This window comes from Microcaecilia unicolor, chromosome 2, assembly GCF_901765095.1.
Source record: "Microcaecilia unicolor chromosome 2, aMicUni1.1, whole genome shotgun sequence".
Taxonomy (NCBI): Eukaryota; Metazoa; Chordata; class Amphibia; order Gymnophiona; family Siphonopidae; genus Microcaecilia; species Microcaecilia unicolor.
In genome coordinates this window covers 96,214,132-96,239,076 of record NC_044032.1, presented here as the reverse complement: position 1 = coordinate 96,239,076, position 24,945 = coordinate 96,214,132, and the positions used below count along the sequence as shown (strand labels likewise).

The window sequence follows — 24,945 nt, the reverse complement described above, 5'->3', positions numbered from 1 at the left end:
GAATCTAAAGCTTTTCTGGTTTGTACCTTAACATTTTTCCATAGAAATGGTACTGGTAAGAAGACATATCAAGTTCAAAAATGGGCTAAGTTGGGCCAGGATTTCCAGAGAAATACACCTCACAAAATATGGCCCACTGTATTTCTATGGGAAAAGGAGTTCCAGCAGCTGTAGCATACAAACTTACATACTATGAAACCTAGCAATTATAAAAAAATTCCTCCTGTCATACTGCCTCTCCTTATTTTCTACTCTCCCCACCCCTAAATGTTACCCTTGCAAATTGCCCTCACAACTGCTCCACTGCCCTATCACCCCACAAGCCAATCATTTTATAACACGTACCCTAACACTGCCATACAAAGGTTGCAAACATGTAACCACAACCTACATCGATACCCCACACTCAACTGTAAGACAATGCAGACATACATTGACCCATATACGTATATAGTAGGATTGGAAAGAATTACATAAACTGTGCTCCACATTGTTTCCCTATTTGTTGTATATTGAATTAGGAGGGGAAGGAAATAAAATGAAATGGTGAATGGAACTGGCTATTAAACAGAAACAGAGTGAGAAGTTTAAAGAAAATGCTGTTCTTAGGGCCCATTTACTATGATATGCTAGCGTTTTTAGCATATGCTAAACACTAGATACACCCATATATTTCTGTGGGTGTCTCTAGCATTGGTGCATACTAAAAATGCGCCTATAGCGCAGCTTAATAAACAGGGCCTTTAGGCACAAGAATATAATGTAATTAGATAAGGAGCAAAACTACTTGGCATGTTCAAAATTGCTGATTTGAAATAGACCAAACATAATTTTTAGAGGAAAAAATGGGATATTTCCTGCAATGATGCAATTAGATCCCCAGTTTTGTGAGATTTTTCTCATGTATTATTGTAAATTAATGAATAAAAGTATTGCTCTTTAAATCTTTTGTGTGTTTTTAGATTGCATAGTTCCTAAACATTGAACAAAATATTCTACTAAATCCAAAGACATTGATGATCTGATACCTTGCAGCTGGTTAGAGAATATTCCTATCTTGGAAATGGATGTAAATTGTAGCCATGGATTAGTAATTTTGTATTTAAATTAAATTTATTTATTTTTGTTACATTTGTATCCCACATTTTTCCACCTATTTGCAGGCTCAATGTGGCTTACATAATACCGTAAAGGCATTCACCAAGTTCGGTAGGGGATAAATACAAAAGAAGTTAAGGTGTTATAGGGAAGATAAGACTCAGTCATATGGGTTAAAGGTAGGAGGGTTTGATAATGTCCAATACGTTCTTTGATAGTGAAGTGTTGCAGGGTTGATGCGTTTAAGTTGGGTCAGCCTGGTATGCCCTTCCGAATAGATAAATAAACCAGTGACTGGACCATTGATTCAGTGGTGAATGTTGCCGTGCACACAAATTGGATTCAATTCCCAAATCAGGCTTCTGATCCTCAGGTCACCTGAAATTTTACAGCTTTATTGTTAATCTCGTTCCACTCCGCATGTAACTGTAGATAGTATCTTTAAATATGGCAAAGTTACATTTTAGCTTTCGTGATAACCCAGCAATTTTTGTGCATTCAAAAATTTTTGCACTGTAAAACTACCATTATTTGGGGAAAAAAAAAAGGGATACCAGCTTACAGTTAATGATGTCACAGTGACATAGACTTTTGTCTGGGCAGTAGTGTTTGGAGTAGAGAGTTGCACGGGGACAGAAATCTTACCCATCCCCACCCGTCCCTGCTGGAATCTTACCCGTCCCCACCCATCCCCACTGGAATCTTACCCATCCCCACCCATCCCCGCAAAAATTTAAACCATCCCAACCCGTCCCCATCCCCGTAAGAATTTAGCCCATCCCCACCCATCCCCATAAGAATTTAATAGTACATAAAAGAAAGATCCAGTCAGCTCCCTCAGTCTCTTTCTGGATTTGAGCCACAGCACTGTAGGCAAGGAAGGAACGGAAGTTGGAACTTGGAACACTCTGGTGAGCACATGTAAGATTTGTCTCTGATTCACTGGCAGTGTGTGCTGAGAGGCCGCCACTTGCACGCGCCAGTAGGTCAGGTGACATCTGATTCTCGTGCCTGTGTCAGAGCTGAGGTCTGTGCACCAGACTGGGAGCAAAGAGGATTAATAGTAACATAGTAAGTGACAGCAAATAGACCTGAACGGTCCATCCACTCTGCCCAATAGTCACACTCATGATCAATTCATCATTAAATCAACGAGTGTGATATTATATACTTGATTATGGTCTTTCTTTCGTGTTTCTGGAACAAAGACCATAGAAGTCTATCTGGCCCCAACCTTATGTTCCAACTGCTGGAGTTGCCATCGAAGCCCACTCCAGCCTATTCATGTTCTCATTTGTGGGACACAGACCATAAAAGTCTGTCCAGCACTGTCCTCATGTTCCAGCCACTGAAGTTGCTGCCTAAGCCCTTTCCAGCCCATCCTACACCAGATTGCCATGTATGAGACACAGACCATACAAGTCTGCCAGGTATCAGCTCTAGTTCATCACAGCCAGAGTCGCCATCTAAGTGTCACTTGACATATCCATACACATGCAGCCATTTAAGGTTAGCACGCCTTTTTGAATTCCGTCATCATTTGTGACTCTATCACCTCCTTAATGGAAGACTTTCCACATTTATGCTATTAAAGCAAGGAAGAAGAGGAGGAGGAGACAGCACTCAAATAAATTGGTATTCGGTAGATGAGAGGCTGGTGCAGGTGCAGCTTACACTTCCACGGGAAGCCCACAGAACTGGTTCCATCCCCGCGGGAACCCCGCAGGAACTGCCTCCATCCCCACGGGAACCCCGCAGAACTGCTTCCATCCCCGCGGGAACCCCGCAGGAACTGCCTCCGTCCCTGCGGGAATCCCGCGGGTTCCGCGGGATTCCCGCGGGGACGGAAGCCGTGCAGCTCTCTAGTTTGGAGGCCTGTCACAAGCTCCACCCAAAGCTGCAAACAATCATTGAACTCGAGGAAGTGCTGCAGATGATCTTGGACAGCCTTCCACAGGACAGGGACTGATCGACAAGGCAGTTAAGAGCTTCCCAAAGCAGCTGAAGGCCTGTGTTAAAGCTGGGGGTGGATGCTTTGAACATTCACAGTGATTGTGAAATTATGACACATTGTTATATCATTTGAATGTTATTTTACTGTTACCTCAAACATTTTTAATGTACAAAAATCTAGGTAATAACACTAAAATGTCAGTAACATATAACTTAATATATTAATGGTAATAACGTAAGTATGATGACAAAGTACGTAAAATTTCTCATTGAAATTCAAAGCAGTTGCTGAGAAAACAGCAAAAAAAACTCCAAGGGGTTACCTTTTTTTTGCCCACCCTGTAGTTTAAGCCTATTGAAACATTTCAAAAAAGTTTGTGTTGGTTGAATTTTTTTTATTTCACTTATATAAATTTATGGCTAACTCCATTTTATGGAAGCCAGCAATCTCTTCAGTACACAAGATGGTGCTTTGAGAGTCCACTCAGAACAAATTAGAACTGTCAAGTTTAAAAAAAAAAGGTCATGGGGGAGGGGTGGGGTTGGTAACCTGCCTTACTGGACAGAGTAGATGGTCCATTCTGGGCTTATTTATTATGTTACTATTTGTTACTATGATTATTCAACATTATTATGTTTTTAGTGTTATGGTACCAATTTTTTGTTTGTCTTTTTTTGCAGATGAACAATTAAAGGCCTGTGGCCACATCACCCCAGAATCATCTGTATTGGCAATAGGCTCCCAATTTATAGCATTTTGCACTCTTAACGAGACCTGCATTGATCTTTTTAAGCAAAATGCCAGTCACATTATCTGGAAATCTAAAGCTACTGAGATCCCTGAAGAAAAATATACTGTAATTAACCAAACAACTTCCAGCGTGACTCTCAATGTCTCATCTTCATTTGAAAGTCCACTTACATGCAGCTTTCGGGTTTATGGTCAGATAGAACAAACTCTTCATGGAATTTTTTTCACATTGGGCTGTAAGTGTTTCTTTTCTTTAGCTATAATGCATTTTATATTGAATTATTACAAAAATATTTTGGAAATTGCCTAATCATTATGAGTGAGGATTAATCAGATGTATAATAATTATTATAAAGCTACATATTCAATATCCCATGTTATTCCTATCTTTCATGTGCATATATAGGAAACTCTAAGCATGTATGTCTTTTATATTATTGTTTTCAGTGCTATATAAATATTCTCATGTAATAGGTCAAATCAGAGTTTAATACATAATTTTCATCTGAGGAATCATAGATTGTGTTTGTATGTATTCTAATAAGTGTAAGCTTAAAGGCAAGAACAGCACAAAACAGTTTGGTGAGTATTTCATATACAAAACATAACATTTTGTGTAAGGTTTTAAGTGCATCTTCTAGGAACAGAAAATGATGGCAAAGCCCTTCTATCTTGCATGTCCCTTTTACAGTACTACAGGGCCTAACAAGCCTTAGGCTTTACCCTTGCATCCTTCTGTCTAGAGAGATTCTGTGCTTGTCATTCTTCTGAATTCTGTTGGGAAAAGTACAAAAAGCAAAGCACTGCATGGATAACCCCAGTTAATTGAAGCGCTGTGTCCAAACTGAGATAATCGACAAATATCACTTGCCCCATGACCAAACTTTACAAAATATAACACCATCCACAACTTTGGTAAGATTTTCAAAGATGTCAAAGAAACTGACAAAAAAGGAACTGTAGTAATGAATAGACTGAACTACAAATGGGAAGTGGCGAGTCCAAGCTCTTGAGTATCTTTTTTTTACGAGCCCCTGTCCTTTGACCCAATGAAAAATACCAGATGGAATTATACATCTTGAAGAGACATTCTACTAATGCATAGGAAAAGTATGCAGAGATACAGCCCATGAGTATTAACCAGATATCTCTTATCTACTACCAAAATACACAAACCTGAACCTTGGGCTCCACATTGTGCAAACAATGCTGCTATGGTACGGGTGTCTGACTATATGAACTCCATCTTCTGACCCTACATCACTTATAGCCCAAGCTATTTGAGATAACAAAAAGGGGAAAAAAAGGCCAAACTGAACACTGACCCTCCTCTGTGGTACCAGTGTCAAAAGCTTTAGTAAAAATCTACAAACAAAGGGCCCCTTTTACAAAGCCGCGGTAAGCCCAACACAGGCTAAAAAGGCCCGGTGGTAGTTCCCCCAGTGCATGTCATATTTTTATTTTTGTAGCGCCGATATATACTTGGCGGTAATCAATCACTGCTGCTCGCTTCCCAGTTATAGCCAGATTAGTGTGAGAGCCCTTGCCGAAACCTCAATGGCCATTTCCTGAAAAAAAGACAGACCTGCCTTTTATCCACTGTGGTGAAAGGGGGCCTCGGCGCACATGCCAGCTTTGTAAATGGGGCTCAAAAAGAAGAGGGGCCAAGTAATTAGGGAACAAGCCTAAACCCAAAAGAAAATAAAACTAATATCTTTATGTATCATGTATCTCTATACAAATTTGTTTTACAATTTTACATATACATCAAAGAAACAGAAAAATGGGAGAAGGAAAACACTGTGTGCTCACAACTCGGGGCCCCTTTTACTAAGCTGCAGTAAAAAGGTCCCTGCGCTAGCAGTGGGGGCCATTTTTGCTGTGTGCTGAGGCCCTTTTTACCGCAGCTGTAAAATGCCAAAAAAAAAAGACATTGTCATGCGGTAAGATTCCTCTTACCGCGTGACCCTGCAGGGGGGGAGCACTTACCTGGTGGTGGTGGTAAGGTCTCCTGTGGTAACCGGGTAGTGCACGGCGCTGCCCAATTACTGCCGGGTAACTCCTTGCAGAAATATTTTTTCAATATTTATGTTATTGCTGGAAATGCCGCACCCTGAGGGTGTAACTACTGCTGACGTCAGCTGAAGATTCAGTAAGCCTGCAGTGGGCTTACCCACCACTTAGTAAAAAGGGCCCCTTAGTAACTATAGGCCAGATTTAGTAAATGGCACCCAAAGGGGTCCTTTTACTAAGCTGCGGTAAAAGGGGGCCTGTGCTAGTGTCGGTGTGTCTTTTTGATATTTTTATTTTTTTATTTATTTTTGTTACATTTGTACCCCGCGCTTTCCCACTCATGTGCCGAGGCCCCCTTTTACCACAGTGGGTAAAAGTCTGTCTTTTTTTTCTGGAAAAGAAATTGCTGTGCGGTAAGTGATCCACTTGCTGGGCAGCCATTTCGGGGGGTGGGGGAGGAGCACTTACCACCACCCATTGAGGAGGCAGTAAGGGCTCCCACACTAACCCAGGTAAACACCAGCGCTACAAAAATAGAAAATTTTTTGTAGTGCCGGAAATGGCACTCCGTGAGAACTACCTTCAGGCTTCCTAGTTCCAGATTAGAGCGTAGCAAGCCTTTTGCTGCATGCCAACCCTTTAGTAAAAGGGCCGCAAAGTAAGGTGCTGGGAAGAATACTGTGCTAAGCGCTATTCTATAAAGAGCAGGTCAGGCTGAACACCCTTCATAGAATGGAGCTTAGTGTGTCTTCTCATGCCCAACCTTGGGCATGAGGACCTATGACTGCTGAAATCTGGTGTGAATGCTGGTGAGCAAATGACCCTATAACTGCACCTGAATTTTGGGACTGCTCCTGACCCACCCGTGCCCCTCCCATGGCTACGCTCCCTTTTGAGTTACACATGAGACAATTTAGGCGTGCATGATTATAGAATAGCACATAGGACTTACTGCATGTTAGTCGTAATTAGTGCCAGTTAACGGCAGTAATTGATAGTGGCTCATTAACCAATTCGTTTTCATGTGCATTAGGATTTGCACCTAAATTTAAGGGGCCTTTATAGAATCCAGGTGTATGTGATTCCAGGTGAAAAATCTCTCATGTCACCACATGTTTGATCTAATCATGTTGTACCAAAAAATAATAAACTTCAAAAAAAATATTTTTAATTTTATCAAATAATGAATCTTCAATTCCAAATTTCATATATATTACTATTTGGATAATCATGGCATACATCAAAATGCATACTAGACACTACCATAAAAATATTTGAAATCTTTACTTCCAGCACAAGCTGTCCATATTACCACTGTAATAAAAGAGAATATTTTGTTACTCTAGCTCCAGCATAGCCTATGTTTCACCCCACTGAGCTGCTTCAGGAAGATGGATTACTAAAGTGGCAGTAAAATTTGACAGTCTCTGGGGAAAACATGGTTAAAGTTGCAGATTCAAAATGTTGAGAGTGGCTGATTTTTTTGTTTTGTTTTGTTTTTTTTTGTTACATTTGTACCCCGCACTTTCCCACTCATGGCAGGCTCAATGCGGCTTACCATGGGTCCAAAAACAGTCACATGTTTGAACTTCTGTAACTTTAAAAAAAAATTTCACATAATAGGGCGGGATTTGGATTGTAGTATTAAATTTGTTTGCTCTAATAGAATTCATTAAAACTTCCTGGTGATATTTTCATATTTTCCCAGTTTTATAAAATCTACACCAATCAGTGAGCACCTTTTCCAATACGTTTCATATACCATTTTGGACTCTCTTTCCCTTAACCTTATTTCTTTTTTTCCTTGTCTCTTCTATCCCATCTACTTTAATTGTATTTGATTAACCACTGGTCTGCACATGTGGGAAAAGGTGGGGTAAAAATGTGCTAAAATAAATAAATATACCATCAACACCTTAGTTCATTTTCATGAAGCAGCCCAGTAGTGTGAAAAACAGGCTTAACAAAAATATTTGGAGGTAAGTTAACACTTATTTTCTTCTAAAATTGCTATTATTTCTATTTGGGGGTGATATGTTTGTACCTAGAGACCTCAACAGGACCTTTTCAATTTGGCTCATGTCCAAACTCACCAAGTTAACGCCTTCCTTAAATATCCCTGTTTTCCTTTGATTTTTCAGAATAATACTAAGAATATTTTTGTCTTTTACAGTGCCTCCAGACAAACCTGAAAATTTGACTTGCATTGTATATAATGACGATAATTTGACATGTACCTGGAATCCTGGAAGGCCTACTTTCCTGCCCACTAATTTCACTTTGAAGCATCAATGGTGAATATGTCACTTATGTTAAACAAAAATAGTAAATTTCATCTCCTTTTTTTCTACTATCAGACTATGTGTTTCTTCCTTAGCATCCCTCTGGACTGGCCCAGGATTGGACTGATGGATTGTGCACGCCTTCCAGCAGGTGGAGACTGAGAAACCTCTGACTCTAGAGAGCCAATAAGAGCCCTGGCCATGTGACCCTAGCCTCAGTATTTTCTCAGTCTCCAGCAGGAGGTGAGCCCATTAGTCTCTCTCTTTCTTTACTTGGGGAATTAAAAAAAAAAAAAGGGATGGTTAACTTCTGTACCTTTACAATATGCAATCATGGCAGTTTTATGAAAATGGTATGACTAGATTGGTGGTGTGTAAAAATTAGTTTGGTTACCTGAATTTGTTTTGTTACACATTCATCATTGCACGCTCGTTTTCCTCATTACAGGATTGATGAGTATATGAAGTAACAAAATCCCAATGAAGTGCTAAGTGGTCCTACTCATGAGGCTAACCTAACTGAATATAGCCCTCATTTTTTTGGAACACTTCCATGTAAGGGATGAGTGGTTAGCTGCTCCTTAAAATTCTTCCAGACTCGGTATTCTAAAATTGAGACTCTATATATCCTGGTTGGGATAGAGCTGTCTGGGAATAGGGAGGAATGGGTATATTTTGCAGTTCTGCCTCTGAATTTCAGCATGTAGGAGAGGAAACCTTTCTTAGTTTTCAGCTTCAGCTGTTTGAAGGAAGGTACCTTAGTTGCTTTATCTGATGCGAATAAAGGAAATACTAGCATCAATATTCTCACCTGATCCTGAAGCTCTATGACATTTTCTGTGTGAAGATCTAGCCTTCATTATTCATATATTAATACCGTGGATTACTGTATTGCCTTTTGGTGGGCCTCCAAAGAACAACTGTTGCTCCATTGCAGAAGGTTCAGAACATTGTCACTAGAATTTTTTTAATGGGTCTGCATCTTTGAGATTCTATATCCCCTATACTGAAGCCATTACATTGGCTGCCTATGAATTATAGTGGAAATTTTAAAATTAAGATGATGATGATGTGTTTCACTACTTAGGGGTCCTTATACTAAGGTGCGTTGAAAAATGGGCTGTGCTAGTGTGGGCATGTGCCTGTATAGTAAAAAAAAAAAAACAACAGAAAAAAGCCTTTTTAAATTTTTGCTGAAAATAGACGTGCAGCAAAATAAAAATTGGCACGCGTCCATTTTGGATCTGAGACCTTATCGCCACCCATTGACTTAGCGGTAAGGTCTCATGCATTAACCATGCAGTAATCATCTATTTGCATAGAATGACGATTACCGCTCGGTTTCCGGCGCACATAGCATACTTGCGTAAAAAACGAAATTACCGCCTGGGCCATGCAGTAGCTGGGCGGTAACACCAAATTGACGCGTGATGGGCATGCGTTGGCGCCTACATGGCTTAGTAAAAGGTCCCCTTAATAATGCTGGTCCAGATTCTTATGTTGAGACAGTTCTTTGTGTCTGATGAACGCTGACTGTTCCACAAGGAAGGAAATGGTATGTACACTTTTTAAGAAACTAGTGAAAATTTCTTTTTTGCTCTGCCTTGTAATTAATTTTAGATATGCATTTATATTCTATTTTGAATTGTTTAGAAAGACTTTATGCACAATATATTATACTAGTAAAAAAGGCCCGTTTCTGACATAAATGAAACGGGCGCTGGCAAGGTTTTCCTCGGAGTGTGTATATTTGAGAGAGTGTGTGTGAGAGTGACTGTGTGAGAGAGAGAGAGAGAGTGAATGTGCGAGTGTGTGTGTGTGACAGAGAGTGAGACTGGATGCAAGTGTGTCTGTGAGAGAGAGAGAGAGAATGTGTGAGAATGAGAGTGTGTGCCAGGGGTCCCCCCTCCCTCCCTCCGAGTTCGAGGGTCGTCGTCCCCCTCCCTCCCTCCCTCCAAGTTCCAGGGTCGTCATCCCCCCCTCCCTCCTTCCCTCCCTCCCTCCCTCCCAGTTCCACGGGGGAGTGGGATCCTGCATCAGTGTGTGTATGTGACACAGAGAGTGTGACAGGGTTGATGCGTCTTTATTGGGAAGGGTTGGAGGGGGGTCAGCATTGCTGTGGGGGTGGGGTGTCAGTGATTGAGTGTGTGATACACAGAGAGAGAGAGTGTCCATGTATCCATGTCCTGCATCAGAGTGTGTGTGTGTGTGTGTGACATTGACAGGTGGGGGGAGGGGGGGATAACAGAGAGAGAGTGTGTGAGACAGAGACACATTGTTTGTGTGTGTGTATGTGAGAGAGAGAGAGAGAGACAGTATCTCTGTGTGTGACAGAAAGAGTATGTGTCTGTGTGAGAGACAGTGTGTGTGTGTCAGAGAGAGAGTGTGTGTCTCTGACAGACAGAGTGTGTCTCTGTGTGTGAGAGAAAGAGAGAGAGTGTGACACTGAGTTCAGTGTCTGTGCAGTGTATCTGTTTTTGTTTTGTTTCTGTGATTCACCTGTTAGGTTCCACGCTGCTGTCCGGCTGAAGCGTCTGTTGTTGCCCGCTGCCGATTAGCTCTCAGTGGCAATCAAGGGGTGTAGGTGGTCCTTCCACGGTTCGTTTGGAAGAACGGCTGAAGCGTCTGTTGGTGTCCGCTGCCGCTCAGCTCGCAGTAGTGGTCAAGGGGCTTCCGCGGTTCATGTGGAGTAACGTCTGAAGCGTCTCGTGCGCTTCGTTTTTGCCGTTCAGCTGTCAGTGTGGAGGAAGGGCTGTAATGTGTTGCGCGGTTCATGTGTGCAGCCAGCTGTCCTGTGAGAGAAGCGTCTCACTCATCCTTGTGATGTTGCGTTCCTTTGCCTGGCAACTCTGCAGCGTTCCCTTCCCTGTCAGTGTTCTGCCCTCGACGTCATCACGTTTTGACGCGAGGGCGGGACAGAGAGAGATGGTGATAGACTTACGAATCTTACGAACCCTTCACTGAAGTGTGCCACGGTCAGCTTCAGAATGTTGGAGGTGCTTTTTATTATAGTAGATGTGAAGGATCTTTCAAACGTGAAGGATTTTTGGCATGCATCCGCTGCCCAATACCCTTGATCTCAAGGAGTTGTACTTGTATATGCCCATATGGCTGCCGCATCAGAGGTTTCTGTGTTGCGGTGCTAGGCCATCACTTCCAGTTCATGGCTTTGCACTTTGGTCTTGCCACTTAACCAAAAACATTTACCGAGGTTGTAATGGTAGTGGTTGTGGCATTGCTTCAGCACCAGGTAATCGAAGTTCACCCATACCTTGACAACTGGCTCGTTCGTGCATGGTCCTATTCGGACAGCATGGCAGTGATGGACAAAGTCTTCCATCTTCTGCTGTCATGTTGTTTTCTCAATTTCAAGAATAGCAGAGTAACTCCTTTGCAGACTTTGGAGTATCTGGGGTGTCTGTCTGACACAGGAAGGGAGGGGATCTTCCTCACGGGAACGCAGGAGGTCGAAGATAGTTCAACAGGGTCACCTTCTCAGTTAAGGCAGGCCCAGGGTCTGGGGTAAGTGACAGAAGCGATGGAAGTGGTGACATGGGCATGGGCTCATATGCGGCCATTACAGGACTTCCTTTTCAGCCGCTTGTGTCTAGTGTCTCAGAAGTACGGGCTTCATCTTTCTTGGATGCTGGTTGCCAGTATGCAGTGGTAGTTGTTGCCCAGGAATTTGATCGTTGGAGCTCCCTTTTCAGTAATAAAATGGGAGGTGGTGAAAACAGACACCAGCAAGTCAGGTTGAGGAGCTCATTACAAGTTCCATCTGGCACAAAGCACCTGGATGGAACAGGAGTCTCATTAGTAGAAAGTCTGTTGGAGCTCAGGGCAGTTCAGAGTGCCTTACACGACTTTTCTCCCTTTTTTTTTTTTCTTACATTTGTACCCTGCGCTTTCCCACTCATAGCAGGCTCAATGCGGCTTACATATTACAGGTACATATTACAGGTACTTATTTGTACCTGGGGCAATGGAGGGTTAAGTGACTTGCCCAGAGTCACAAGGAGCTTCCTGTGCCTGCAGTGGGAATCGAACCCAGTTCCCCAGGACCAAAGTCCACCACTCTAACCGCTAGGCCACTCCTCCACTCACTTTCAGTTGGGGGCCCCAGTCTGTGTTTTCTCCAACAGTGTGACAACAGTGGCTTATATCAGCAAGCAAGGTGGGACCCGCAGCCATCTGATGGTGGTGGAGGCAGCCTCCTTTATGAATTGGGTGGAGAAAAATATCTGTTTGTCAGCAGCTCACATCACTGAGTCCTTGAATATGGAGGTGAACTTTCTGTGCAGGCAATCCTTGGACCCGGGAGAATGGGAGCTATCCAGCCATGGTTTTCAGCTGATAGTGGATCGATTAGTGATCTCTGCTTCTGGACTTGATGATGATGAAAAGGAATGCCAAAGTGCCCAAGTTCTTCTACCGTTGGAAAGAACTGGGGTTGATGGGGATCGATGCCCTACTGCAGCCCTCGCTGGAGACACATCTGCTGTATGTCTTCCCTCCTTGGTCCTTGTTCAGCTGCGTGTTGAAAAGGATCACATTGCACCAGGGTCAAATAATTCTTGTACCCTCAGATTGGCTCTAGAGGCCGTGGTATGCAGACCTGATTCAGCTGCTGAAGCAAAGTCCGGTACATCTGGAGGATCTGTGTCCCTTTGGTCTTATGGCTTGGCCATTGAAAGGGCTTGGTTGAGACAAAAAGGTTATTCTGATTCAGTCCTTGCTACATTGCTTCTGGCTTGGAAATGCTCTACATCCGTGGCATATGTGAGGGTGTAGAGGACGTTCAAGGGCTGGTGTTCATTAAATAAAAAATATTTGCTAAAAAAAATAAATAATCTACCTCTGATGGCTAAATTTTTAATAGTCTAACTAGCACGTTTTATGTCCAGTTCTGATAAATTATTCTTTCTACTATAAGGGGTCCTTTTACTAAGGTGTGCTATCAGATTTAGTGCGTGCTAATGATTAGTGTGTGCTAAATGATAAGTTGCCCATTGAAATATAATGGGCATCTTATCATTTAGCGCACACTAATCATTAGCACACACTAAATCTATTCTCTGAGAACAAGCAGGCTGCTTGTTCTCACTGATGGGTCGATGTCCACGGCGGCCCCAGGAACGGAAATATTCCCTAGCAACAAAAGTTTGCTAGAGCCTTCGATCGCGCGGGCGCGGCCATCTTCCCGTCTGTTGCGCGAGAGCCCTGATCAGTTCTTCGCCTTCCGCGGTTGGGGAGTGACTGCTTGCAGTCTCTCTGTTTTCGGCCCGAAAAGGGCCTTCGTTTTCTGGCGTTTTTCGCTCTTATTTTCTTTTATGCTCTTTTTTTGAGCTGTTTTCTTTTAAAAACTTTAAAAAAAACGACCTTTATTCCTAGTTTTTTTTTCCCTTTTAAGTTTCTTTTCAATTTTGTCGCGGCCCCTCATTTTTGTGCCCTCCTTTTTGGCACAATTCAGAATTTTGACTTCTGTCATCGAGGACTCCCAGCGGCTTCAAGAAGTGTACTCGGTGCAACCAGGCGATCTCAGGTACCGACCCCCACGCGTGGTGTCTTCAGTGCCTTGGGCCCGACCATTGCCCAGACGCGTGTAGGTTGTGTCTTAGCTTGAAAAAGCGGATACAGGTGTCGAGACAAGCTCAGCGGGACCGTCTGTTTGGAGCTTCGCCCGGTACTTCGGCGTCGATGTCGACATCAGCACCAGATATGGCATCGACTTCGGGAGTGCAGGTAATGGCTGTCCAGAGACCACCATACGCTGGGAGCAGTGAGCCATTGAGTGGGTCTCCACCTGCCTCGAAGACTCCTGCTGTGCAGGCCCACTGGGACAGACAACTCTCGGACCCGACCCCAAGGAGGCGTGTGGATTCCACGTCCTCCTCGTCGGTACAGAAGAGTATCGATGACGTGCATTGAGCAAAGGCAAAGGAGCATCGTCAACGGTCTCCTTCCAAACACGATACCGGGAGCTCCAGGCGTCGATGGATTCGGCACCCATGAAGCGTCGACTCCAGGAGGACCGCTTACCCTCCATTCAAGAGGTGTCGCTGCGTCGGTCTCCGGAGAGCCTGGTATCGCCTCCTTGCCCTTCGCAGGTTCTGGCTTCGACTCCTGCACCGACCCCACAGCTTTTCCCGACAGAGACTCTGGAAGAGCGCATCCAAGCCATTCTCCCAGGTCTTCTGGAAGGGCTGCTGCGTCAGTCTGTTCCGGTGCGGGGGGTGCTTGCGCCCTCGGTACCATCGATGGAAGCGGCAGTTGGCTCTCCGCCTGTGGTGAGGTCTTCGACGCCGGTGCCGCTTGCGGCATCGGCCTCAGCTGCCACCCAGGTTGACTCTTTCAACATAGTTGGAGGGAGCTTCATCACCGCCGGCAAGGGAGTCGACTTCTTGACATCGCCATCGAGGACATGGTTCCTCGGCGTCGAGACGGGCCCGGTTTCGGACTGCAGTCAGAGAACTCTTGTCCGACACAGAGGAGGATGCCTCGTTGGAGGAAGAGGTGGATCCCAGGTATTTCTCTTCTGAGGAGTCTTGTGGTCTTCCCGCTGATCCTACTCCTTCACCAGAAAGAAAGCTTTCTCCCCCGGAGAGTCTTTCTTTTCATTTGTCCGGGAAATGTCTGTGGCTATTCCCTTCCCTGTGGTATCTGATAATAAGCCCAGGACTGAGGAGTCATCCACTGTCCCTTTGCATAATGTCCGTAAGGAGACATTGCTAAGGAACTGGATTAAGCCGTTAAGTAATCCCACCGTTCCAAAAAAAAAGCTGAGTCCCAATATCGGATTCACGGAGAACCTGAGTTGATGGAGTCACAGTTACCTCACGATTCTATGGTTGTGGATTCCGCTCTCAAGAGAGCCAGGAGTTCTAGAGATTTCGCCTCGGCGCCCCCGGGGAAGGGAGTCTAGAACCCTGGACTCTTTTGGGAGGAAGGCCTATCAGTCCTCCATGCTCGTGGCCAAGATTCAGTCGTACCAGCTCTACACGAGCATCCACTTGAGGAACACGGTGAAGCAACTGGCGGACTTGGTTGATAAGCTCCCACCGGAGCTGGCCAGGCCTTTTCAGGAGGTGGTCAGGCAGCAGAAGGTGTGTCATAAATTCCTGTCCAGGGGTGCTTACGATTCTTTTGATGTTGCATCTAGAACCACTGCCCAAGGTATAGTGATGCGCGGACTCTCATGGCTGGGTGCTTTTGACCTGGACAATCAAGTCTAGTAGCGGATTGTGGATGATCCTTGCCGGGGGGGGGGGGGGGGGGGGGGTAACATTTTTGGCGAGAAGGGCGAGCAAGTGGTTGATCAGATCACACAGCGGGAAATCGCTATGGACAATCTCTCCCGGGTACCTTCTGCTTATTCCTCAACTGGTAGACGTTTTTTCCGGGGAAAGAGGCGTGTTCCCTATGCTTATAACAGGCGTAGGTACAATCCTCCTTCTCGATAGCCTTCTCAGACTCAGCCCCAGCGAACTCGTTCACGTCAACAGCGTGCGCCAAAGCAGGCCCCTGTGGCTCCCCAGCAAAAGCAAGGGACGGGCTTTTGACTGGCTCCAGATGAGCATAGCTGCCATAAAAAAGTGTCCATGCCAGGCGAAATGCCGGTCAGAGGGAGGTTAAAATTTTTTCACCGAAGGTGGCCTCTCATAACCTCCGATCGGTGGGTTCTTCAAATAGTGCAGTTAGGATACTCCCTCAATCTGATATCCAGACCTCCAAATTGCCCACCGGGAGCTCAGTCCTTCAGCTTTCAGCAAGGGCAGGTACTTTCAGAGGAACTCTCCACCCTTCTCAGCGCCAGTGCAGTTGAGCCCGTTCCACCAGTGCAAGAGGGGCTGGGATTCTATTCCAGGTACTTCCTTGTCCAAAAGAAGACGGGGGGGATGCGTCCCATCCTAGACCTAAGGGGCCTGAACAAATTTCTGGTCCAAGAGAAGTTCAGGATGGTTTCCCTGGGCACCCTTCTTCCCATGATTCAGGAAAACGATTGGCTATGCTCTCTGGGCTTAAAGGATGCTTATACTTCCAGCTCATAGGAAGTATCTTCGATTTCGTCTGGGAATGCAGCACTTCCAGTATTGTGTGCTGCCCTTTGGTCTGGCGTCTGCGCCCAGGGTATTTACCAAATGCCTGGCAGTAGTTGCAGCGTCTCTGCGCAGACTGAGAGTGCATGTCTTCCCTTATCTTGACGATTGGCTGGTGAAGAACACCTCAGAGGCAGGAGCTCTACAGTCCATGCAGTTGACTCTTCAACTTCTGGAGCTGCTTGGGTTTGTTATAAATTACCCAAAGTTCCATCTTCTTCCAGTTCAAAAACTAGAATTCATTGGAGCTCTGCTGGACTCACAGACGGCTCGTGTCTATCTTCCCGATGCGAGAGCAGAAATCTTCTGTCTCTAGTTTCTTTGGCCAGAGCGTCTCAGCACATCACGGCTCAGCAGATGTTGAGACTTCTAGGCCATATGGCCTCCACAATTCATGTGACTCCTATGGGCCTGCCTTCACATGAGATCAGCTCAATGGACCCTAGCTTCCCAGTGGTGTCAAGCTACAGGGGATCTAGAGGATGCAATCCAGCTCTCCACTTTTTTTCACAATTCCCTTCAATGGTGGACTATTTGATCCAATTTGACTTTGGGATGTCCTTTTCAAATTCCTCAGCCTCAAAAAGTGCTGACAACGGATGCATCCCTCCTGGGGTGGGGAGCCTATGTCGATGGACTTCACACTCAAGGACTTTGGTCCCTCCAGGAAACAGGTCTTCAGATCAATCTCCTGGAGTTGTGAGCGGTCTGGAATGCTCTAATGGCTTTCAGAGATCGGCTGTCCAGTGAAATTATTCAAATTCAGACAGGCAATCAGGTTGCCATGTACTACATCAACAAGCAGGGGGGCACCGGATCTCACCCCCTGTGTCAGGAAGCCATCCATATGTGGCTTTGGGCTCGCTGTCACGGCATGTTTCTCCAAGCCACGTATCTGGCAGGCGTAAACAGTCTGGCCGACAGGTTGAGCAAGATAATGCAACTTCACGAGTGGTTGCTCAACATGAGCATGGTACGCAAGATTTTCCAAGAGTGGGGCACCCCCTCGGTGGATCTTTTTGCCACTCAGATCAATCACAAGGTCCCTCAGTTCTGTTCCAGACTTCAGGCCCGCGTCAGATGCCTTTCTCTTTCATTGGGGGAAGGGCCTTCTGTATGCATATCCTCCCATACCTCTGGTGGGGAAGACTTTGCTGAAACTCAGATAAGACCATGGAACCATGATTCTAATTGCATCTTTCTGGCCCCGTCAGATCTGGTTTCCTCTTCTTCTGGAATTGTCCTCCGAAGAACCGTGGAGATTGGACTGTTTTCCAACACTCATCACTCAGAAAGAGGGGGCGCTTCTGCATCTCAACCTCCAGTCTCTGGCTCTCACGGCCTGGATGTTGAGGACATAGAATTTGCTTCCTTGGGTCTCTCTGAGAGTGTCTCCCGGGTCTTGCTTGCTTCCAGGAAAGATTCCACAAAGTGGTGTTACTCTTGCAAATGGAGGAGGTTTGCCGTCTGGTGTGATAGCAAGGCCTTAGATCCTCGCTCTTGTCCTACACAGACCCTGCTTGAATACCTTCTACACTTATCAGAGTCTGGTCTTAAAACCAACTCAGTAAGGGTTCATCTTAGTGCAATTAGTGCTTATCGTCGCCATGTAGAAGGTAAGCCTATCTCTGGATAGTCTTTAGTTGTTCGCTTCATGAGAGGTTTGCTTTTGTCAAAGCCTCCTGTCAAACTTCCACCATTGTCATTTGATCTCAACGTTGTTCTCACCCAGCTGATAAAGCCTCCTTTTGAGCCACTGAATTCCTGCCATCTGAAGTCCTTGACCTGGAAGGTCATTTTCTTGGTGGCAGTTACTTCAGCTCGTAGAGTCAGTGAGCTTCAAGCCTTTGTAGCCCATGCTCCCTATACTAAGTTTCATCATAACAGAGTAGTCCTCCGCACGCACCCTAAGTTCTTGCCAAAGGTGGTGTCGGAGTTCCATCTGAACCAGTCAATTGTCTTGCCAACATTTTTTCCCCGTCCTCATACCCGCCCTGCTGAAAATCAGTTGCACACCTTTGACTGCAAGAGAGCATTGGCCTTCTATGTGGAGCGGACAAGCCCCTTCAGACTGTCCTCCCAAATGTTTGTTTCTTTTGACCCCAACAGAAGGGGAGTTGCTGTCGGGAAACACACCATTTCCAATTGGCTAGCAGATTGCATTTCCTTCAGGCTGGGCTGACTCTTGAGGGTCATGTCATGGCTCATAGTGCTAGAGCCATGGCAGCGTCGGTGAAGTCAGCCACTATTGAAGTCAGCCACTATTGAAGAGATTTGCAAAGCTGCGACGTGGTCATCAATCCACACATGCACATCTCACTACTGCCTTCAGCAAGATACCTGACGCGACAGTCGGTTTGGGCAGTCAGTGCTGCAGAATCTGTTCGGGGTTTAGAATCCACCTGCACCCCCCTAGGCTCATTTTTATTCTGTTCTAGGCTGCACTCTGTTAGATGTTTTCTTCGTAGGTCAATTCTTGTTATGTCCTCGCCCAGTTTACCTTTCTTTGTTGTTTTGAGTGAGCCTGGGTGCTAGGGATACCCCATCAGTGAGAACAAGCAGCCTGCTTGTCTCGGAGAAAATGAAGATACATACCTGTAGCAGGTATTCTCTGAGGACAGCAGGCTGATTGTTCTCACATACCCGCCCGCCTCCCCTTTGAAGTTGTCTTTATCATTGTTCTTGCTTTATCGAACTGATCGGGGCTCTCGCGCGACGGGCGGGAAGATGGCTGCGCATGCGCGGTGCGCGCGCCCGCGCGCTTGATGGCTCTAGCAAACATTTGTTGCTAGGGAAGATTTACGTTTTTGGGGCCGCCATGGACGTCGACCCATCAGTGAGAACAATTAGCCTGCTGTCCTTGGAGAATACCTGCTACAGGTATGTATCTTCATTTTAGTGCACCTTTAGTAAAAGGACTCCTTAATGTACATACCAAAAGAATTTGATTATCCAGAGCTTTTTAACAACAAACTCAATAAAATGAACTAATTATTTCAAACACTTTGAAAAGTGCTTATGTCTTGTATAAAAACAAAATTACATGATCAACAATACAGAATTATAATTATGGGTTTAACTTTCCATTTAATCAAATAACCTCACTCAGTGGCAGCGAATGTATAAAAACATATATTGTAAACGTTATCGAATATGTATATAAGCATCTCAAAGGGCCAATTCCAAAGATAACCCTGGTGTTAAACTTTAAATTAGGGCTACACGTATGTTAGTTATTAATTGCAATTTTAAAATGTCGCGATTAATAGTTATCTGCCCTCCCTGGTCGGTCCGGCATCTCCCCTCCCCTCCCAGTGCCTCCAGCCACCAATGCCGGCACTCAACGAGCATGGGAAGTGCAAGCATTGGTTGCTGGAGGCACCCCGCTGATTTCCTTGAAGCACTAAAAGGAGGAAGGGGACCACTTTGACAGTGGATTTCTTCAATTGGTGGGGCTTCGGCATCCCCACTAGCAAAGCTATGATATCTAATGTGGAGGGGTGGGGAGGGAAGGGAAATGTGTGACCCCTCCCAATGGACTGCTGGCTATGCCCCGCTTTTAATCATGCGATTACAATTTTTAATCAAACTGCAGCCCTACTTGTCTATTAAATTAAGTGAGAATTGTTATGAACACAATTTTTAGACTGCTAAAATACAAAAATTGTATATGAGAGAAGAACACGAGAACATAACCAGGGCAAAAATCATGCCTTAAAACTTTCCCAACACACAATTCCTTCCAAATTAGCTTTTTCTTCAATAAACAAACTTTCCAACCAGAAGAGACAATAGAGAGTAGTCCAGAATTTTGCAGTAAAATAGAACTAAAAGTGGAAGGAAGTGATCTTCTTATATATATATATATATATATATATATATATATATATATATATATATATATATTTTTTTTTTTTTTTTTTTTTTTTTTTGCTGCATTTGTATCCCACATTTTCCCACCTCTTTGCAGGCTCAATGTGGCTTACATTATGCCGTAATGACGATCGCCATTTCCGGAATGAAAAATACAGAATATTATTACAATTAAAGTACAGAAAATAAAAGTAAATTAGAAGAAAGATATATAGTTCATTTCAGGTTTTTGAGAACAAGGGTAATATACAACATTCAATAATGACAATGTGATTAAAGTAACCAAATAAAAATAGTTCAATGTCACTTATTCTGGTAAAGTTATGATATCAGGTCTTTTATGAAGGCTCCTTTTGATAAGTCTCTTTGAACAGGTTTAGTAATTTCCGGAAGGCTGCCAGATCCTGTGTTGTTTTTATGGCATTCGGTAATGCGTTCCAAAGTTGCGTGCAGATGTAGGAGAAACTAGATGCATATATCGATTTATATTTAAGTCTTTTACAATTGGGGTAATGGAGGTTCAAAATGAACGTGATGAACTTTTTGTGTTCCTTGCTGGTAAATCTATGAGGTCTGACATATTTATCGGGGCCTCGCCATGAATAATTTTATGAACCAGGGTACAAATTTTGAATGTAATTCGATCCTTTAGTGGGAGCCAGTGTAATTTTTCTCTGAGGGGTTGGGCGCTTTCGTATTTCGCTTTTCCAAATACGAGTCTGGCTGCAGTGTTTTGGGCTGTTTGGAGTTTCTTAATAATTTGTGCTTTACATCAGGCATAGATGGAATTGCAATAGTCCAAATGGCTTAACACCATTGATTACACCAGATTGCAGAATACCTCCCTTGGGAAGAAAGGTTTTACTCTTTTAAGTTTCCACATTGCATGGAACATTTTCTTTGTTACATTTTTCGTGTGACTTTCTAGAGTAAGATTTCGATCAATTGTGACTCGCAGGAGTTTCAAGGTATCTGAAACAGGAAGAATGTGGTTTGGGGTATTTGTATTAGTATAATTGATCTTGTTATGTTGTGATGAAAGGATAAGGCATTGTGTCTTTTCATATAGATATAGAGATATTTATTTCATAGATATAGATATATAAATATCTATCTATCTATCTATCTATATATATATCTATATCTATGAAATATATATCTATATCTATGAAATAAATATATATCTATATATATCTATATATATATGAAATAAATATATATCTTTATATCTATCTATCTATCTATATATATATATTTCATATAGATATATATTTATTTCATAGATATATATATATGAAATATATATATATATATATATATATATATATATATGAAATATATATATATATATATATATATATATATATATATATATATATATATATATATATATATATATTTCATAGATACAGAGAGATAGATATAGAGATTATATGTAGATATCTATATCAACACACCTTTTGTTAGGGCTCCTTATTCTTTAGAATCATTTAATCAGTAATTCATGTGAAGTAGTAGATAAAAACAAAATTTTCATTATGAAGTTTGTTTTGTTTTTTGTTTGCTTGGCCTTCCTGGTTTTTTTCTCCCGGTCAGGCTGAACTCCTCAGTTTGCTTACACAATATTTGCCTCTATGTTTATATTTGAGTCCTGTTGTAGGTGGAGAGATGAAACAAGCATGAAGACGTTTTTTACTGTGTCCCTAGATCTTGCCTACCCCATCGCTTATGCTTCTGTCCACATCTGTGCCGTTTGTGTTGTCTGTTTCTCTGATGTTATGTTGACCCACTGTATTTTTGTTAAAAGTAAGAAAAAGACTGGATGGAAGAATAATCTGTAGATCCAATTTATATGCTAAGGGTCCCACACTCAAAGCTAGTAGCACCTGCTGAGTAGCACTAATTGCAATTATTCACCCGTTTTTAGCAATATTATCAAGATAAAGCCACTGAAAATCATTACAGACTTCCATGGCATTATCCAGATAGCACTGGGGCAGTCTGAGGGCTGAGCTCCTGGATTCTGCTCTGACATTCATGTCTGTTTCTGAGCTGTTTTACTTCCTTGGTCTGAATTTCTATATTAATAAGATGTAAGGTTATTTTTATTTTGCTTTATGGGGGGTTATCAATATATTAACTTTCTATTTTTGTAATGTTTGTTCAATTTACTATACCGCATATGCCACACACGATGGATCTAGGCGGTGTACAACTACAGTAAAACAAGCATATGAAAAAGGAAATAACTCCATCAATAAGTTATAACAGGTGGGTATGCATCCAACAGACAGGCAAACATCCAGCCAGAGGACAGAGACACAGCCTACTACTTAGGGTAACAGGTCCCAATAGGAAAAACCACTACTTAAAAAAATAAATTAATAAATCAGGCTACTGACAAAAGAGTTTTCAGTAAAGCCTTAAATTTAGAAAAGGCAATTTCTCCACGAATGGGAGGTGGAAGGTCGTTCCATAGTTTCAGGGCCAGATATGAGAAAGCTGATTGACATGTGGATTCATGGAAACATTGTTTGGGTCCAGGAAGAATGAGCCAATTGGCATCAAGGGATTGAAATTGCATGCGGGGGTTAGTTAGGGCTGAGAGGTAGGAAGGAGTCTCTGTGTGATAGGCTGTATAAGCATGAGAAAATATCTTAAATGGAATCTGGTATTGTATGGGAACCAATGCAAGCAGATAAAGAGGGGTGATATCATCAAATTTCTTGGCCCTACATAGAAAACGTGCAGTACAGTTTTGTAAAGTCTGTAATATTTTAATCTGAGAGAGGGGGAGACCAGTGTAAATAGAATTGCAACAGTCTAGTGTAATGATAAAAGCTTGAATAGCTGTGTGGAGGGCATCAAAGGACAGGATAGCACAAAGAGGTCTAGTCATATTTTGTAATTATATTGGTCATATATGATCTAACATCTGGGTACATTTTTTTCTGTAGAAAGGTGTGACCCAAACTGAAAATTGCAAAGAATATGTACAATGACCAACACTGACTCAGCTTATAGAAGATTTACTGGAGCCTTCTAGTAAAACTACAAATATATACAAAAGATACTAGAATAAGTGTTTGTTCTAATAATAAAAAATTATCCTTAAGCTGTCTTTTCTTCTGATAGACTCATTATTTTCCTTAAAAGGAAAGTAAAGGAACCCAGAAACACAACAAGCGTGTCTTGAAAAGGTGTTTTCTTTTAAAAAATAATATCCAGATTTCTAGAACACTTTACCCATAGTGGCATAACTTTGTTATGCATATCACTATCCACTAGCAAAGTGACATCTGGTTGAAGGGGAAAAGCAGAAGTTGAACTGCTTTTTATGTTTAAATTTTATTTTAATCAAAAATCGGCTGTTTTAATGCTATCCTTTTTCAAGCTTTCTCATTTATTTTTAGGAGCTCCTTCTTTTCTTATCAGAGAAAATAATGAAACCACCAGTGGAAAAAGATCAAAAGTATCTGGTTCCGTTAATTAAGTTCAACTAAGCATTATCATTGGTTTGCTGCTGCCCCTAATTGGATATTCATTTGTATTTCTTTTTTAGCACTTCTGGCAAGCTTTACTACTACTACTACTATTTAGCATTTTTATAGTGCTACAAGGCGTACGCAGCGCTGCACAAACATAGAAGAAAGACAGTCCCTGCTCAAAGAGCTTGCAATCTAATAGACAAAAATAAAGTAATCAAATCAATTAATGTGTACAGGAAGGAGGAGAGGAGGGTAGGTGGATGCGAGTGGTTACGAGTCAAAAGCAATGTTAAAGAGGTGGGCTTTCAGTCTAGATTTAAGCTTTCTGATCACGTTGTGAATGTGAATTAATTTATACATAATTAGCACTTCCAGAGAGTAGCAACTGCTATGTATAGTACCACTGAAAATGTTGTGACTTCCCTGGCACTATCTAGATAGTACTAGGGCAGAGCAAGGGTGGAGGATGTTCCACCTAACTTTGTGGTTAATCAGCTTATTCAGCTGTTATCCAGGTATCTGCATGGAGAAAGGACAGCAAAAAGGTTTCTTAACTTAAAACATATAGCTATCTGGATAGTGGCTAAATATTGCTGCTATAGGTATATCTAGCATTGTTCACTCACCACTGAATATGCATCTAGAAGTGCTGTATGTAGATGGACAATTTAAATGCCATGGCCAACATTTCAAACACTGATCTTGGTGTTTGAATAGTGACCCAGATGTTCTTGAAAGAATTTTCTTGCTTGAACATCTGGGTTTTTTTTGAGCCTCTCGATACAGCAATCTAAAGAACCATCCAATGTAGTATGGGCTGAGAGCATAGTTTAGTTGTTGGAAAGCACACCTTCGAATCTTTGAAACCCAAGCCTTATCACTTACTCCATGCATACCCGTCAACAGTTTTTTAAAATGAACTTCCTGTTTCTTATGCAGCATGGGTGGTGAATGTCCTTGGCTGGAAGGGCTTGAGCATCCCCGTCAGCCAGACACGTGCTGCTGCAGTGTTGGAGGGACTGGCCTGAAGTGGGTGGAGGGGGTGGGCAGGCCAAGGCACCCTGTGTCCCTGCTGCTGAGAGAGTCCCGAGTCATGTCTGGCACCCGGGGGGGGGGGGGGAGGGAGGACAGGGAGTGTGCATAAACCAAAAGAAGAACTTCCTCCCCTACTTTTCCAACACTGCTGCCCCACACCAACCTCCTCCTTGCTGTTAGCTTGAGATACATTCTTACCTTAAAATAGCTCATAGGATTTCATAACTTATTACTGCTCCCAGATCTTCTGTATCAACACTTTTGGCTTTACCAAAGAAAATAAAATGCAGACAAGGTTGCAAGGAGACTCATTGCTTCGGGGAGCAGGGGCCAGCAGGGCAGTGCTTCCATTTCCA

The 24,945-nt window shown here is 43.1% G+C and overlaps 1 protein-coding gene across 1 annotated transcript in view; it reads left to right on the top strand.

Moving 5' to 3' along the window:
* The window catches only part of LOC115462995 (interleukin-6 receptor subunit beta-like), a 92,530-nt gene that overhangs the window by 40,046 nt on the left and 27,539 nt on the right, over window positions 1–24,945 (top strand). Inside the window, exons 3-4 of the mRNA XM_030193146.1 lie at window positions 3,733–4,038; window positions 7,989–8,109. Of these exons, the coding sequence (XP_030049006.1) occupies window positions 3,733–4,038; window positions 7,989–8,109 (427 nt within the window). The remainder of the gene's footprint in view (window positions 1–3,732; window positions 4,039–7,988; window positions 8,110–24,945) is intronic.